The sequence below is a fragment of the Adelges cooleyi genome, unplaced genomic scaffold (assembly GCF_023614345.1).
Source record: "Adelges cooleyi isolate 19-005CV unplaced genomic scaffold, UGA_ACOO_1.1 ACOO_flye_CR_arks_rails_tigmint_CR_PRNA_30, whole genome shotgun sequence".
Lineage (NCBI taxonomy): Eukaryota > Metazoa > Arthropoda > Insecta > Hemiptera > Adelgidae > Adelges > Adelges cooleyi.
In genome coordinates, this window is record NW_026095971.1 from 5101135 (window position 1) to 5114553 (window position 13419).

At 29.7% G+C, this 13419-nt stretch overlaps 3 protein-coding genes across 7 annotated transcripts in view; 2 read left to right on the top strand and 1 right to left on the bottom strand.

The window, feature by feature from the left end:
• Positions 1 to 1425, top strand: part of LOC126839114 (spectrin beta chain, non-erythrocytic 1) — a 43012-nt gene extending 41587 nt beyond the window's left edge. For both annotated transcript variants that reach the window (XM_050574173.1, XM_050574174.1), the window contains one exon: positions 246 to 1425. In XM_050574173.1, the coding sequence (XP_050430130.1) occupies positions 246 to 451 (206 nt within the window). In that variant the 3' untranslated portion in view covers positions 452 to 1425. The remainder of the gene's footprint in view (positions 1 to 245) is intronic.
• Positions 1426 to 2509: 1084 nt separating this feature from the next.
• On the bottom strand, positions 2510 to 8228 carry LOC126838344 (bifunctional 3'-5' exonuclease/ATP-dependent helicase WRN-like). Of its 4 annotated transcripts, none has more exons than XM_050572694.1 (15): positions 7920 to 8194; positions 7680 to 7799; positions 7459 to 7602; positions 7122 to 7357; positions 6956 to 7063; positions 6695 to 6888; positions 6461 to 6598; positions 5419 to 5755; positions 5118 to 5338; positions 4924 to 5050; positions 4760 to 4834; positions 4420 to 4549; positions 4196 to 4337; positions 3068 to 3191; positions 2510 to 2998 (listed from the first exon to the last, which is right to left on the bottom strand). In XM_050572694.1, exons 2-15 carry the CDS (start codon positions 7785 to 7787, stop codon positions 2719 to 2721), a joined length of 2364 nt encoding a protein of 787 aa, XP_050428651.1. In that variant the 5' UTR covers positions 7788 to 7799; positions 7920 to 8194; the 3' UTR covers positions 2510 to 2718. The 4 variants fall into 4 exon arrangements, with proteins under 4 accessions (XP_050428651.1, XP_050428654.1, XP_050428653.1 ...); XM_050572697.1 differs by having other exon boundaries at positions 8072 to 8174; XM_050572696.1 differs by having other exon boundaries at positions 2511 to 2998; positions 8135 to 8228.
• A 214-nt stretch (positions 8229 to 8442) lies between these two features.
• LOC126838260 (nuclear pore complex protein Nup93) lies at positions 8443 to 11299 on the top strand. The gene has a single exon (XM_050572552.1). The coding sequence runs from the start codon at positions 8760 to 8762 to the stop codon at positions 11175 to 11177; it is 2418 nt and encodes an 805-aa protein (XP_050428509.1). The 5' UTR covers positions 8443 to 8759; the 3' UTR covers positions 11178 to 11299.
• Positions 11300 to 13419: the final 2120 nt, after the last annotated feature.

Genomic DNA, 13419 nt, shown 5'->3' on the forward strand with positions numbered 1-13419 from the left:
TTTTACTAAAATAATTAACTTATCAATTAAAAAGCACGAAAACTGGTAAAACAGCGTGAACGATAGGTACTCACAGTTTTTGCCGGGTTAATGGCGCACTATAACAATTAGTTAGTGTTTAAGTAATTTACATAATTATTTTATCGGACATTATACATACACGGATCGTTGATTTTAGTTAAACTTGAGATTAGAAAATGTTCAATAAATTACGGAATTTTGATAAATCGTGTTTAATTCTACAGTGTATGCCAATGTTGATGCGATCAAACAACAACCTCCGATGGTGCCCAATCGGTCATCAACCTTACCGCCTGTATCTAGCCTGAACCAACACAGGGCTAGTGAAAGTTCAAGCGAGAGCGAACACCAGTCGCCCATAGGTCGCAAGGACAAACGGTCCAGCGTTCTGTCCAGCCTGTTCCGCAAGAAAAAAGCTACCAATCTTTAATCGTCGTTACTAATAATAATTTGTTTGTTTATATATATTTAATCCAGTGTGCCATTAGTTATACACAAACTATTTAATTATCTTAATACGATAATAATATGTATGTATCATTGCTGTTATTAATTTATTACCGTTTCCGGCAAACTACATAAATATAGGACAAGAACAATGTTTAGTTTTTATTTTTAAATTATAGGTAGGTGCATTATTATAATTAATGCAATAATAATTAAGATCGTAAAATATGTAAATAAATATTACGAATATTGTTATTGAAAACTACGATCAATTTGAATAGTGATTAAATTACATTTTTATTAAATTATATTTTTGTATGTGGTAAACCCTATTTGATCATATAGTCTTTTTATTATAATTAAGTTTATTGAAACCTGCAGTATTACAAACAATTGTATACTCGTTGGAATTTGTATACTGTTGTGTAAAAGAAAACTATATTGTATACCTTATATTTAAATTATTGAAACGTTTATTTTTTAACCATTTATTCATTTTCTGTTATGTTGGGGCGGTTGATTTTTTTTAAATCATATTTTTAACAGTTTTTTTATTTGAATACATACTTAAGTCCCTCATTAATAATAATTTCATTCTAGATACTTCCTGTGAAATTTATTTTAAGTTATAAATCATTTATGCAATAATAATACTGCACTACTTAAAATGTATATGTGTTACATCTGCCTAATAAATATATTATTATTTTATCATTATTCTATGTATTATCATCATTATAATTTATAAATTATGTACCTATATATAATATATATAGTTTATAATTTACACAAATATGTCATATTTTATAATGCATATTATAGTCTTGTGTAGGTAGTGCCTTACTTTGTTATTATATTTAAGATGCCGTAGTGTTAATATTATTATTATTCTGTTTACAAACGCCAATTGTTTTGTTATTTGACTATAATAAAACAGATTACATTTTATATTAAAAACTGATACTTTTTATTTAATTCCAGTTCAAATTTTAATTCAGGGTGAAATTCAGAAAACCCAAGAATGAACTTGCATGCAAAGGGAATCAGAAGGACGACTCAAATAGCAAACCTTAATAGTTAATACTATTTATTAATACAGTAAAATCGTCATGAAATTGTTTTTCTAGAATAAATATTACTATTAAGTGGATTACACGTCCGAAAATTGAATAGACCGTTACCATTACAAAAAAAATGTTTTATCTGTAAAAACAAAATTATAAAACAACATGGTATTTTGGTTAACAAAAAACAAATTACCGCTACAGAAAATTGTTGAAATTACATGTACTATGAATTTCACAATCGTCCAGTCTTAATGTTCAGTAGATTATTCTCAATTTAAAATTTTAACAAAGAAATATCTAAATATCTGTAATTATGCTTTTATAACGGAAAACCCAAATAATCAAATACATTTTTTTTAGAAAAAATAGAGTTAAAAAATAAAAATTTCTTTAAGAAATGATACAAAGATCAAATCCTTATGTATACTATAAAATAGGAGTTTGGTAAAAATTTGGTATTATTAACCCATTTCTGGCCAATGGTACAGGTTATAATTGTTTTATACTAATTGCTACATAGTAAGAGTTAATATTTTATGGGAAAAAATGTTCTTTATACAAAAAAATATATTTTAAATACATATCCGTCTAAGAAGTTCTACTATTCTATTGATTAAGGGTAAAAGCATAAGCTAAAACTAAATGTAATTTTAACAAGTACAGAAATAAAGATTCTTTAATTTATCTGTAATTAAATTATAATCAGGTTATCATAGCAGTTATAATATGATTTTAATGACTTTTTTAACCAGTACAAAATTTGATTTTTAAATAAAAAATAGCCCAGTCAACAACCATTTCTTATTTGAAAATAAGATAAGTATTTATTGAATGCAACAGACAGCAGACTATTTAACTAAAATCAACTTGCTAGCTAAACATTTTAGGTTTAATATTTTAATTTTTTTTTAAAGTATAATAACGTAATTCTTAGTAGTGATTATAAAAATAAAAAATAAAAATAAATTGTTGAATTAATTACTCTTAATAATAAATCTATATACAAGTTTTACATACATTTTTCTTAATAAAATAAATATCACAGAACAATAAGATATAAAGAAATGTTTGCTTAAGTTTATATAATCATAATAAAAAATAATCAGACTGAAAGTATTGCTCTTTTCTTTTTAAATAATAATAATATTAGTTGAACACATACAGCACTCTTTTATTATTTGAATTACTTAAAAAGAGTATTTTTTTTTAATTGATTTATCATAGCTTTCTTTTTTTGTTTAATTTCACTTATACTTTTTTGCGAGCAGTCCTTTTCGATGGAACAATACTTTCTCTTTGGAGTGGTTGTTGTAATAGAAGTGGAATGATTCGTAATAGTCTCGCTGGTTACTTTAATTTCACACTGGTTTTTGGCCAATTCAATTTCTTTTACTTCGCAAATATCACTAAAGATATCATCGTCACACTCGTCCCATAGACTATCGCAAACACTGGTTTCTTGGCTGAATTTTAAAACAATAATCATTAGGTTATTTTGTCGAACACTTACTTTGAATCAATTAAATGTTTACCTTGTTGAACATTGGCTTGATTCCTCAACTTTTGTAATCCATTCAAATTTACTACAGATTTCTTTTACTTTGTCTATTATTGCTGGACCGAAACGCTCTATTTTCGCATCGATAAATCCCTCGACTAAAAAATATATTTTGTTTTCAATTTTGAATCAACTAAGCAACACACAGTGTTCTAGATGAAAGTTTTAACTTCAAGTTAAAACACCACACTAATTTTTTTTTACTTAGTAATTTTATTATTAGACGTCAAAACAATTATTTTTTAGTTGACATAATATTTATAAATTGAAATATTGTGTTTTTCTCTATTTTAAAAGGGAAGAGATGATTTTTTATGCATTATGAAGTAGACTCTCTAATAGCAACAGTAAGTTCAGAATGAAATTATGGTAAGGAATTCAAGTAAGAACTTTCAGCAAGCGTGGGGCAGTTCTTTACAAATACTATTTCATTTTGGCAGAGTTGGACATTATTCTAGATGAAGCGTTAAATAAAAAATTATCTTTTATTTAAACATTTATTATTCAATTAAACAATTTTTTATTATCTTTTATTAATTAATAATGAAACAATAATTGTTGTCTAATTAAATTTAATACATTTTTTAAAACTTCTTTCACTCTTTCCAAATATTATACAGATGCAAATTATCTAAAAAATATACATTTGTAATTCATTAATTGTGGACATTTATTTTAAATAAATTTAAGATTTACTAAAATAATATGTTTTCTATAAATAACAAAAAAAACAGATTATCTATGATTTATGAAGTAACAAATCATTTTATTAAATAACAAAAAAATATTTAATAGGTCAAAAAAAAATTCATTATTTATTATTCAATGGGGTAGAACTTTATTGGAAGTAGAACCGCAAACGTGTTTTCAGTTTTCTAAATATATATTTACTACCTTTTATGTATTTATAAAGACAGCTCATCAGAATACAAATTTCTTTGGGTAAATTTTTTTTTTTTTTATTGAATTTTTGACAAAATTATTTGCATTGAATTTTTTAGAATATTAGAAGAAAATATTTCAAAAATAAAGAAATTTTGAAGCTATGATCTTTTGTTTTAAGTTGTTTGTTGAATAAGAAAATTCAGTTTTACACACTTACTGTTTTTTAATTCAGCAACACTCTTAGGTTTCAACTTAGCCACGTCAATTAACATCTTATTACTGGCAACCATGTATGGCATACAATCTGATTGTCGTGCCAAAGTCATTCGGTACATGACTAATGACGAGTACAGTTTGTTCTACAAAATATCCACACGGTGTAAAATAAGTCTGTTAAATTTAAAGGAATAAGTTTATTAATTGTGATTGAATGTTTTTTACTTCTAAATTGCTACTTTCTTCAGTCTGTTTATTGTCGTCTTGTTGACTTTGGTGAATAAATTTGTTAACCGGATCTTGTAGTCTCTTTTCTAAGGTTCCAACCCATCGTCCGTGGGCTGATTCATTTGAACTGAAATATTTTTTAACTGTTGATAATAAGATTTTAACTTATGGTTTTTATTTTTTAATTGAACTGACAGCAGAAACAAAAACCAAAAGGATGTGATATTTTTTTCAAAAACAAATCCATAGTGAAAATATAATCTCCACTTTACTCACTTGGACAAGTTTTATCAAATTCACTTATACCCAATTCATTGTTATCACTTCAATATTTTACCTGTTTAAATGTTTCGATTTAAACAATCGTAACACCTCATCCGATGGATCTATTTCGATATTAGTATTTTTTCCCCTAAAAAAATTGTTTTCTCATATTAATAATTTTTATTTTACTCTTACATTAAATAATTTTTATTTTACTCTTATATTAAATAAAGTTACTTTTTCATAAACTCATAACCTTTTTTTGAAACGGCAATTGTATTAATCGGAAAAAAATTTGTATTACCCTGCCCAAATGAGTTACACGGTATTTGTTGGATTAAACTTTCTCTAAGGCACAATTTGGCTAAAAAAAAATTTGTTCTTGGTTAAATTTTCAGATTATATCCCTCTTAGGGCCATAACTTAATTACTTAATGCTTTCCAGTAAGGTTCAGTGTTATATTTTCCTTTGCCGTACAATTCATGATTTAATAAACGTTGGTAGAATTTTTCATTTTTTTTACCACAAATAAAATTCACAGTCAGTATAAGACCAAATCTTCCTTCCACAGCGTCCACACATTGTAAAACTAATTGAATATCGTCAGTAAGATCTATAGATCTATTTGATTTTTTTTCACCATACAATTGGCTATAGTATAAAATAGTATTATATTTTAATTTGTACAAAATAACTGACAACAACATTAAATAATAAATATATTATCATACGTGTGAGTACAATTGTCACAGCAATTATTGTTCTTAGCAATATTATCATCGCTCTTTGTAACAGTAGTATCATCTTCAAAGTATGTTAATAATAATTCTCGTCTGCACTTTCTGGTTTCTAAAAACTGCTCTATGACTTTTGCCATTTTTTCCCTGTGTGCTCGATAAGCGTTGTTAGTCAAATTTGCAAATATAATATGTCTATTAAGCAAAATGTCTGCCTGATTGTAAAATATATGACAAGTTGCCGGCAAACCGTCGCGGCCGGCACGACCAACTTCTTGATAATATGACTCTATGTCTTTTGGAGCACCATAATGTATTACCCGGCGAACATCTATCAACCAAAAATAATGTCTACAGTTTATATACTATGAACAGTGCTGTAATCATAAAGGTACACGGCGAGGGAACACATTTTTCACTGAAACCCTTTCGCAATTCACTTTTAAATGTATCTACTAAACAGTTAACCCATAAAATATGTATGCATCTTAAAACTTAACTATTTTTATTTTTTATTTTTAAGTTAAAATTTTTTAAACAATTTGATTAATTTTAACAAAAAGAAATATGACAAAAACAATTAATTTAGAAATAATGGTGGGAAAAAAACAAACTTATTTGCAGCTCATGTAAAAGTCTTGAAAATTATCATTATAAATATATAAACCAGATGATTTTTTTAATGCCCTATATGTAAAATAGTTTACTCTTAAGATAATTTTATTTTTATAGTTATTCTTTTTGAAAACATTTTTGTGTATGTAATTTACGTTAACAGACAATATTCCAGGTTTTACCTGTTGTATTTTCTAGGGCTTTATCAAGTTTTGAAACATAATGATAGCATATATATTTAATTGAATTTTTAAATTTAGAATTATTTGCTAAACATTTTGAATTTAAGTTTCAAAAGTTGATAGAGCTCTAGAAAATACTAAAGAAGATAAAAATTGCAATTATTTTAAAAGTAAACTTTTAATTAAAAATAAAAAAGTAGAAATGAACTATTAAATTGTTGTTGAACTCTATTACAAACCTGGTTTGTCAATTCCCATGCCGAAAGCGACTGTAGCAACTACTACTTGCAAATTGTCTTTCACAAAATTCTCATGTACCAAGTTCCGTTTGCTCAAAGCAATATCGGCATGATAAACGTCACATTTGATTCGATTACCTGCAACCAATTAAATTCAATAAGGTTAACTTACAATTATTATTCATGTAACGGGTACATAGACACGTTACAATTAATTAAAATGTAATCACATACTCATTAATTCCATTGCAACAGCTTCGGTTTGTTTTTTTGTAGGACAATATATTATGGTCGCACCTTCAAAGTCAACTTTCAAACCATCCTTTTTCATAAGTTTGCTTAAGTCGGAGTATATACTTTTAGTTTTTAAAGAAACTTCAAAATATAAATTTTTTCTATCAAATCCGGTACAGACATATTTTGGGTTGCTATTAAAAAAATATATCTATAAACCTACAAAATAAACTCCTACATTGTATATTTAATAACTATTACTTCAGTTTTAGAGAACTGCAAATGTCTTTTCGCACTAACGGTGTCGCAGTTGCAGTTAAAGCCAAAAAAGGTACGTCGGGTAGCATTTTCTTCAAATTTCCTAGATTTCTGTAGACACAATAGGTATTATTAAAATGCAAAACTTTCGACTGACAAATTTACCAACCTATAAGAAGATCGAAAATCAAATCCCCACTGACTAACGCAATGTGCCTCGTCAATAGCAACTGCAACAATTTTAACTTTTTTTTGTAAATCTGCAAGTATACCTTTGGATGATTCCGTGGCCGACCATTCTGGAGTGATGTATAAAACTCTAACATCTCCGGAAAATAAATCGTTAATGGCATTTGCTTTTGAAGACTGCGCTGAACCCAATAGACATGCTTTTATATTGGCCATCTATGCAATACCATATTTAAGGGGTTAACACAGAAATATTTAAAATAAACTAAATTATTAAAAAATAATATAACAACAATAGTGTTACTTTTTACACTAACCTCCAAAGAGAGTACTTGATCCTTCATTAACGATATAAGGGGTGAGACTACTATAGTCAGGCCTTTGGAATAAACTGCTGGATACTGGTAACAAAGACTTTTTCCATATCCCGTTGACATTACAACACAAGCATCTCTCTTTTCCTGAAAAAACAATATTTCTACATTAAATACCTACCTAAGATTGCTTAAGTATTAATATATAAATTCAAAAGCTTTACCTCCAATACTGCATAGATGATATCCCATTGCATAGCACGAAAAGTAGAATGACCAAAATATTTCCTAAGTACAGATAAATGTTTGGGGCTAGGTAGTTTTGCAGACATTTTCGATTAGCACTTTAAAGAAATCAAGTTGATTAGAGTACAACAAAACACAAAGAATACACAACAGTCAACTCTCAACTCATTATTTAAATATTATACTAATTATATTACTAAAGTAGACTGAAATATTACTGTTTTTTACGCGACACCGATATGGTAGTTTTATTATAACACAGCATAAGACTATAATATTATGTATTCTTTTTCTACGGTTATAACGTCTAGGTAACCCGATTTCGATTTTCGAACAGTCAGGTCAAAACTTCAAGATATGAACATATTACCACAGGGCACAGAAATCAGAAATCAGAATATAAATTATTATTTCCATAATTTCATGTTATTACCAACGTGTTTGACCGTTGAATCACTTGAATATTTGAGTTTCTACTTTTTCTTGATATTATCATGGCAAAAAATAAACAAGTATATCAACAACTCGTGTTATCAATTTTCATAACACGCCAATGTCCATATCTCAGGTAAGCATTACGCGCCAGCAGCCATTTTGAGCTTATCGCACGTCACTAGCATACCTCTGTTTTTTTATTGATATCATATCAGTCAAACGTATGAAAATTGATAGTAGAACGAACGTAAATCAAATACTTCAGATTTAAGAATTATATTATATTATCTCTCATTCAGTAATATTTCTACTTTAATGACTTTATTAATGAATAATTTATTTTATTAATTATTAGTTTAAAACTAATGTTTTGTTTTCTGCAGGAAATTAATTTTTAAAATAAATCAATATACTATATTTTTCTATATATTCTAACCTCAAAATTGGATTTCTAAAAAACGATTTAACGTTATCTTAGTGATCTTACCGCCACAAAATCAAGCTACCGTCTACAGAATGCAGAGTTCATTTTGAACACAATTTACATGACATAATAGTTAAAACTAAAAACTACTCTTTTCAAAAAAAAATTGAAAATTTAAGGAAGTTTTAACTTTATAATCATGGCAGGGACCGACTGGGATTCCATTATGATGACAGCGGAAAAGCTGCAAGCGAATGCCACTACAGACACTGGTATGCCGAGTGTTACTAGGAATATCCGTCAACTTCTAGACGCTGCAGAAAATCTATGGACGAAAGTAGGCGTACCTGGTGTAGAAGCTCAAGGTAACATATTTCTATGTAGTCGGGGTGTAGATGCACCACAGGTTTCCAAACAGCTGGAAAAACTAAGTTCTGTAGCCACACTGGACACCCTTGACCCTAAACCTGACACAGACGTAGATAGCTTTGTTAAAAATGAGGTGCAAAATGCTATTCTAGGTCTTATTGAATCGGTTAAGAAAAGCAATGAAGATTTCATTGAGAAGAGGCAGACGGAAACTATAGCCAAAAACTGGAGAAACAAGAAAATTAATATTGTCAATTCTTTCCCCGGTTACATGCCAAACTCATCCAGTCCAAGTTCTAAAACAATGCCGGCTCTTTCAAAATTTAATACAATCAATTTCGGTTTGAACGCTCGCATGGATCAAACTGAATTGACGTATGCACAACATTTATGTGAGTACAATCAGCATGTAGAAAATCATGGAGTACAAAAAGACATTTTACAATCATTTGCCAAAGCTGCTGAAAGCGCTCATGATGATCGTGTAAATGAAATGTGGAAAATCGTCAAATGTATGAGTCAAATTGTTCCGGAACACGGCTCCAGTAACTCTAGATATTCTGCAAACAATCAAAACATAATGATAAGTAGTGCCAGATCCTATTTAGAACAAAGGTATATTGTATTTATGAAAACCTATGTTAAAAGTCATTTGTCTAAAGCTAAAGTCGGAGGTATTCCAGGAACATATCCGCTCGTACGCAGTTTTGTTAGCGTTTACATTAACCAGTACAATAATCCAGATCAATTATTTTACGACAACCTTCCGTTTTGGCCACTTCTATACTATTTAGTTCGTTGTGGTGATTTAGAGTCTGTAATTTGTGTCTTAGAAAAAAACAATACTCAGCCAGAACTGTTGAATGCATTTACAAGTATTAAAAACAACCACCAATATGTAACCTTAAGCGATCAAAATTTAATTTCAACCGTAGTATGGGATTGCAATGACCCTTTCAAAAAGGTTGTTTATTCAATAGTTGTTGCTACTGATGTGTCAAATAAACATTCGGATGTGATTAAAACAGCGGACGATTATTTATGGTTAAAGCTTTGCCAAGTACGAAACGATGACAATAAACTAACATATCCACTTCTCCAGTCGACCATTTACAAAGAGTATGGAGAACAATTTAGTGAAGTTCAACCAATATCGTATTTCCAACTGCTATTTCTGACTGGACAATTTGAATCTGCAATCGAGTTTATATTTCGTCATCCAAAGCTGCGAACTCATGCAATGCACATAGCAATAGCTTTAAATGAAATAGGATTATTATACTTGCCTAACGATTTTGATCAGCCGATTCTATCCAAAGATAACAAACAAATTGCTAGATTGAATTTAGCAAGAATGATAAAAATATATTGTGCCAAGTTTGAAAGTCAAGATTTAAAAATGGCCATAAACTACTATTACTGTTTGAGACATGCCGAGACAAATGATAAGACTTTATTTGTTACATACGTTGCAGCATTGGTAATTGAAACAGAAGAGTATGAAAAAGTTTTCGGACAGTTGAAGCCAGACGGAAAGAAGTTGAATGGCCTATTGGACTCGTTCGTAGTGGCTGACTTTGTAAAATTAGAAATTATAAAGAATACAGCATCGCTCGCCGAACAGAAATGTGATTTAGAAGTAGCGGCTCAATTGTACGAGCTGGTTGGTCAACACGATAAGGCACTCGAGTTGGTCAATATTATGCTTAGTAGGGTCATTCAACCAGATACTTTCTCTGCGCTGGACAAATCTCCTAATATGAAAAATAGAATTTACGACTACTCGGAAGCATTGAGTGAACGCTTAGCTGGTACAGAAATTAATGCGTCCGAAGAAATAATTTTCACTTTTAACATGCTCAAGAGTTTGTTTGTATTTTTCCAATTGTACGAAGAACACAAGTACACGTTGGCGTTGGACGTGCTTCACACTATCGGTTTGATACCTCTGTCCAGTGATCAGGTGGAAGAATGTTTGAGTGCCTTTAAAAAATTTGATGAGCTCATATTGCGAATCGTACCCGGCGTGATGACTGCCACCATGAACATGTTGTACTCTCAATATACTGAAATGAAAAAAGAAGAGGAGTCGAGTCGGAGTCTCAGAGATCCGGAACAAAGGCAAGCACAATTAGAATACATCAGAGATAGAGCAAAAGCTATTACTTCATTTACTGGACGTGTACCGTTCCAGATCAATTCTGAAGTCATAAATCACTTGGTGCAAACTGAAATTTTACTTTATTAATAAAAATTGTGTTTATGTATTATATTATATTAAGACAAAATACTTTTTTTTCTTACATCAAGGGATCATATTTTCTTGTTTCATTGTAAATCTATAATAATAAATTTCATAATAAATGTGTACCTATGTTGAACTTTTTTACTGAAGAAAATATTGTTCTCTCTCTCTCTCTCTCTTAATAGATATAATATATTTTGTGTACATGCCATAGGATTATTGGATACATCTTGGTGTATCAATTAATTCTTTATGCAACCAAGCAGTAGTATATTTCATTACATGACGGTTATCAATTTATTATGAGTTTTGTATTAGTAAGAATTAAACAATTTTGTTTGAATGAAAATTATTCAAATAAATATGTTTAACTATGTTATTTACTATTCAATACATTAATTTTAATAAGCCGAAATTACATTTAATATGTTAAATAAGTTTTTTTTATAAATATTTAATACATTTTAGCATTGAATATTAATATTTATAATCAAAGATATTAGTATCTTCCGCCAGCCACTCTTGTCCTAAATCTCCACTTGTTACGATCTTGTACATCATCATCGCATCCACCAGAAGTGTATGATCGGCCTTCCTCTTTCCTCCTACGTTTATTTTTATTACCATTCTTACTACTTTCGATTCTTCACTCCTCATAACATGCCCATATTAACTCGTCTATTTAGTCTATCATTTATTCTCTTTTCTATGATCTACCGCCGTCCGCCCAACAATCTAAACCATAGTTTATAGTCGGTCTCGCTGCATTTCTGTAAAAATGATTTACCTTTAAGTCTCACTGAAATTCTCTCGTCACATAAAACACCTGACGATTTGTGTTATCGTCATTAGCTGGCAAATATTTGCTCTATAGATAGGTAACAAGTCGGACACTTAATGAAAACTACCCTATAGGTTGTGTCTAAACAGAAAAAGCGGCTAAACTCTTTTACGTAGCCTAGGCCTTGGTCGAGTCACTGACATTTTACGTTCGCACGAAAGTCCACTGGATCTACCGTATAATAGTACAAAATGCATTCAAGTTGCAAAGACGTTAATGATCAACCCCCACTAAAAAAACATTTTTGTTTTTTCCAATTTAATACTATTTTAATCAATATACAAATCTTTACATTAGCATATCTTTTATAACACCGGGTTCAGTAACACACCGTTTTGAAGTTTCACTTCTGCCGCGGGTCCCAAGACCCACACAATTTTTTTAATGCCATACAATGTTACCCGATATTCGTGTATCGGCTGTCGACTTTTGACTCATGAAATTGTAATGTTTTTTAAGTATTTATTACCGATATACTATACATATCTATTTAAAACAATACATCATACGAAAGTGTTGGATATCCGACAAAATAATGAAAGACATATCCTTATATGCTTTACAACTTCGAAAAACACAATAATAAATAATAATTAAATATGATTTAATTATTATATATTTCCATGTGTGTATCGTCAATCGTCATATATATAAATATAATTTTATTACTCCATGTCTTTTCAATTTTTATTCCATGGGAAACCTAGCAACTCTATCTATCTCTTTCTAACGTTGTTCATAACGCGGCAGTATAGGAGGGGTGTGTGGGAGGCGCATACTCTATATCTTTATAGGTCTATGGATCGTATACAGGTAGCAGTTCGTATACAAAGGTAAAATAACAAGGTCAATTTTTAATGACCGAAAAGTAGTCGTCAACTCAAAATTTGATTTTATCAGTATTGTCCATTGAAAATTTGATTCAGTCACGAGCCGCGACTTATCATATAAAAATGTTTAAACCGTGCACCATATTTCTTAAACTAGGAACTCAAATACGCATGGTTAGATCGCCTCAAGACGTCAACTAGTGCCGCCGTCAGCGCATCACGTTGGCTCGCTGGAACTACAATCTACATGCATGCTCCGTCTATAGTAACACCATAGATTAAATACATTTATCTATGGTTATAGATCCCAGAGTCAATAGTTCCCGAGTCATTCTATAGCACAGATATATATAATAAACTAGATTTCTAACTAGCGATAAGAATTGAAGCCAACGGTCCGCCATTCTGGTGGGATTTATGTGTGTTATCAATGCATAAAATATATATCTGTAAATATTATTATATCAGTATTATATATACATATATATGTGATTGTTATAAACCATAGATATATATATAATAAACTAGATAGCTAACTGTACATGCCACCAATAGAGAAGATTGAAGCAGCTAC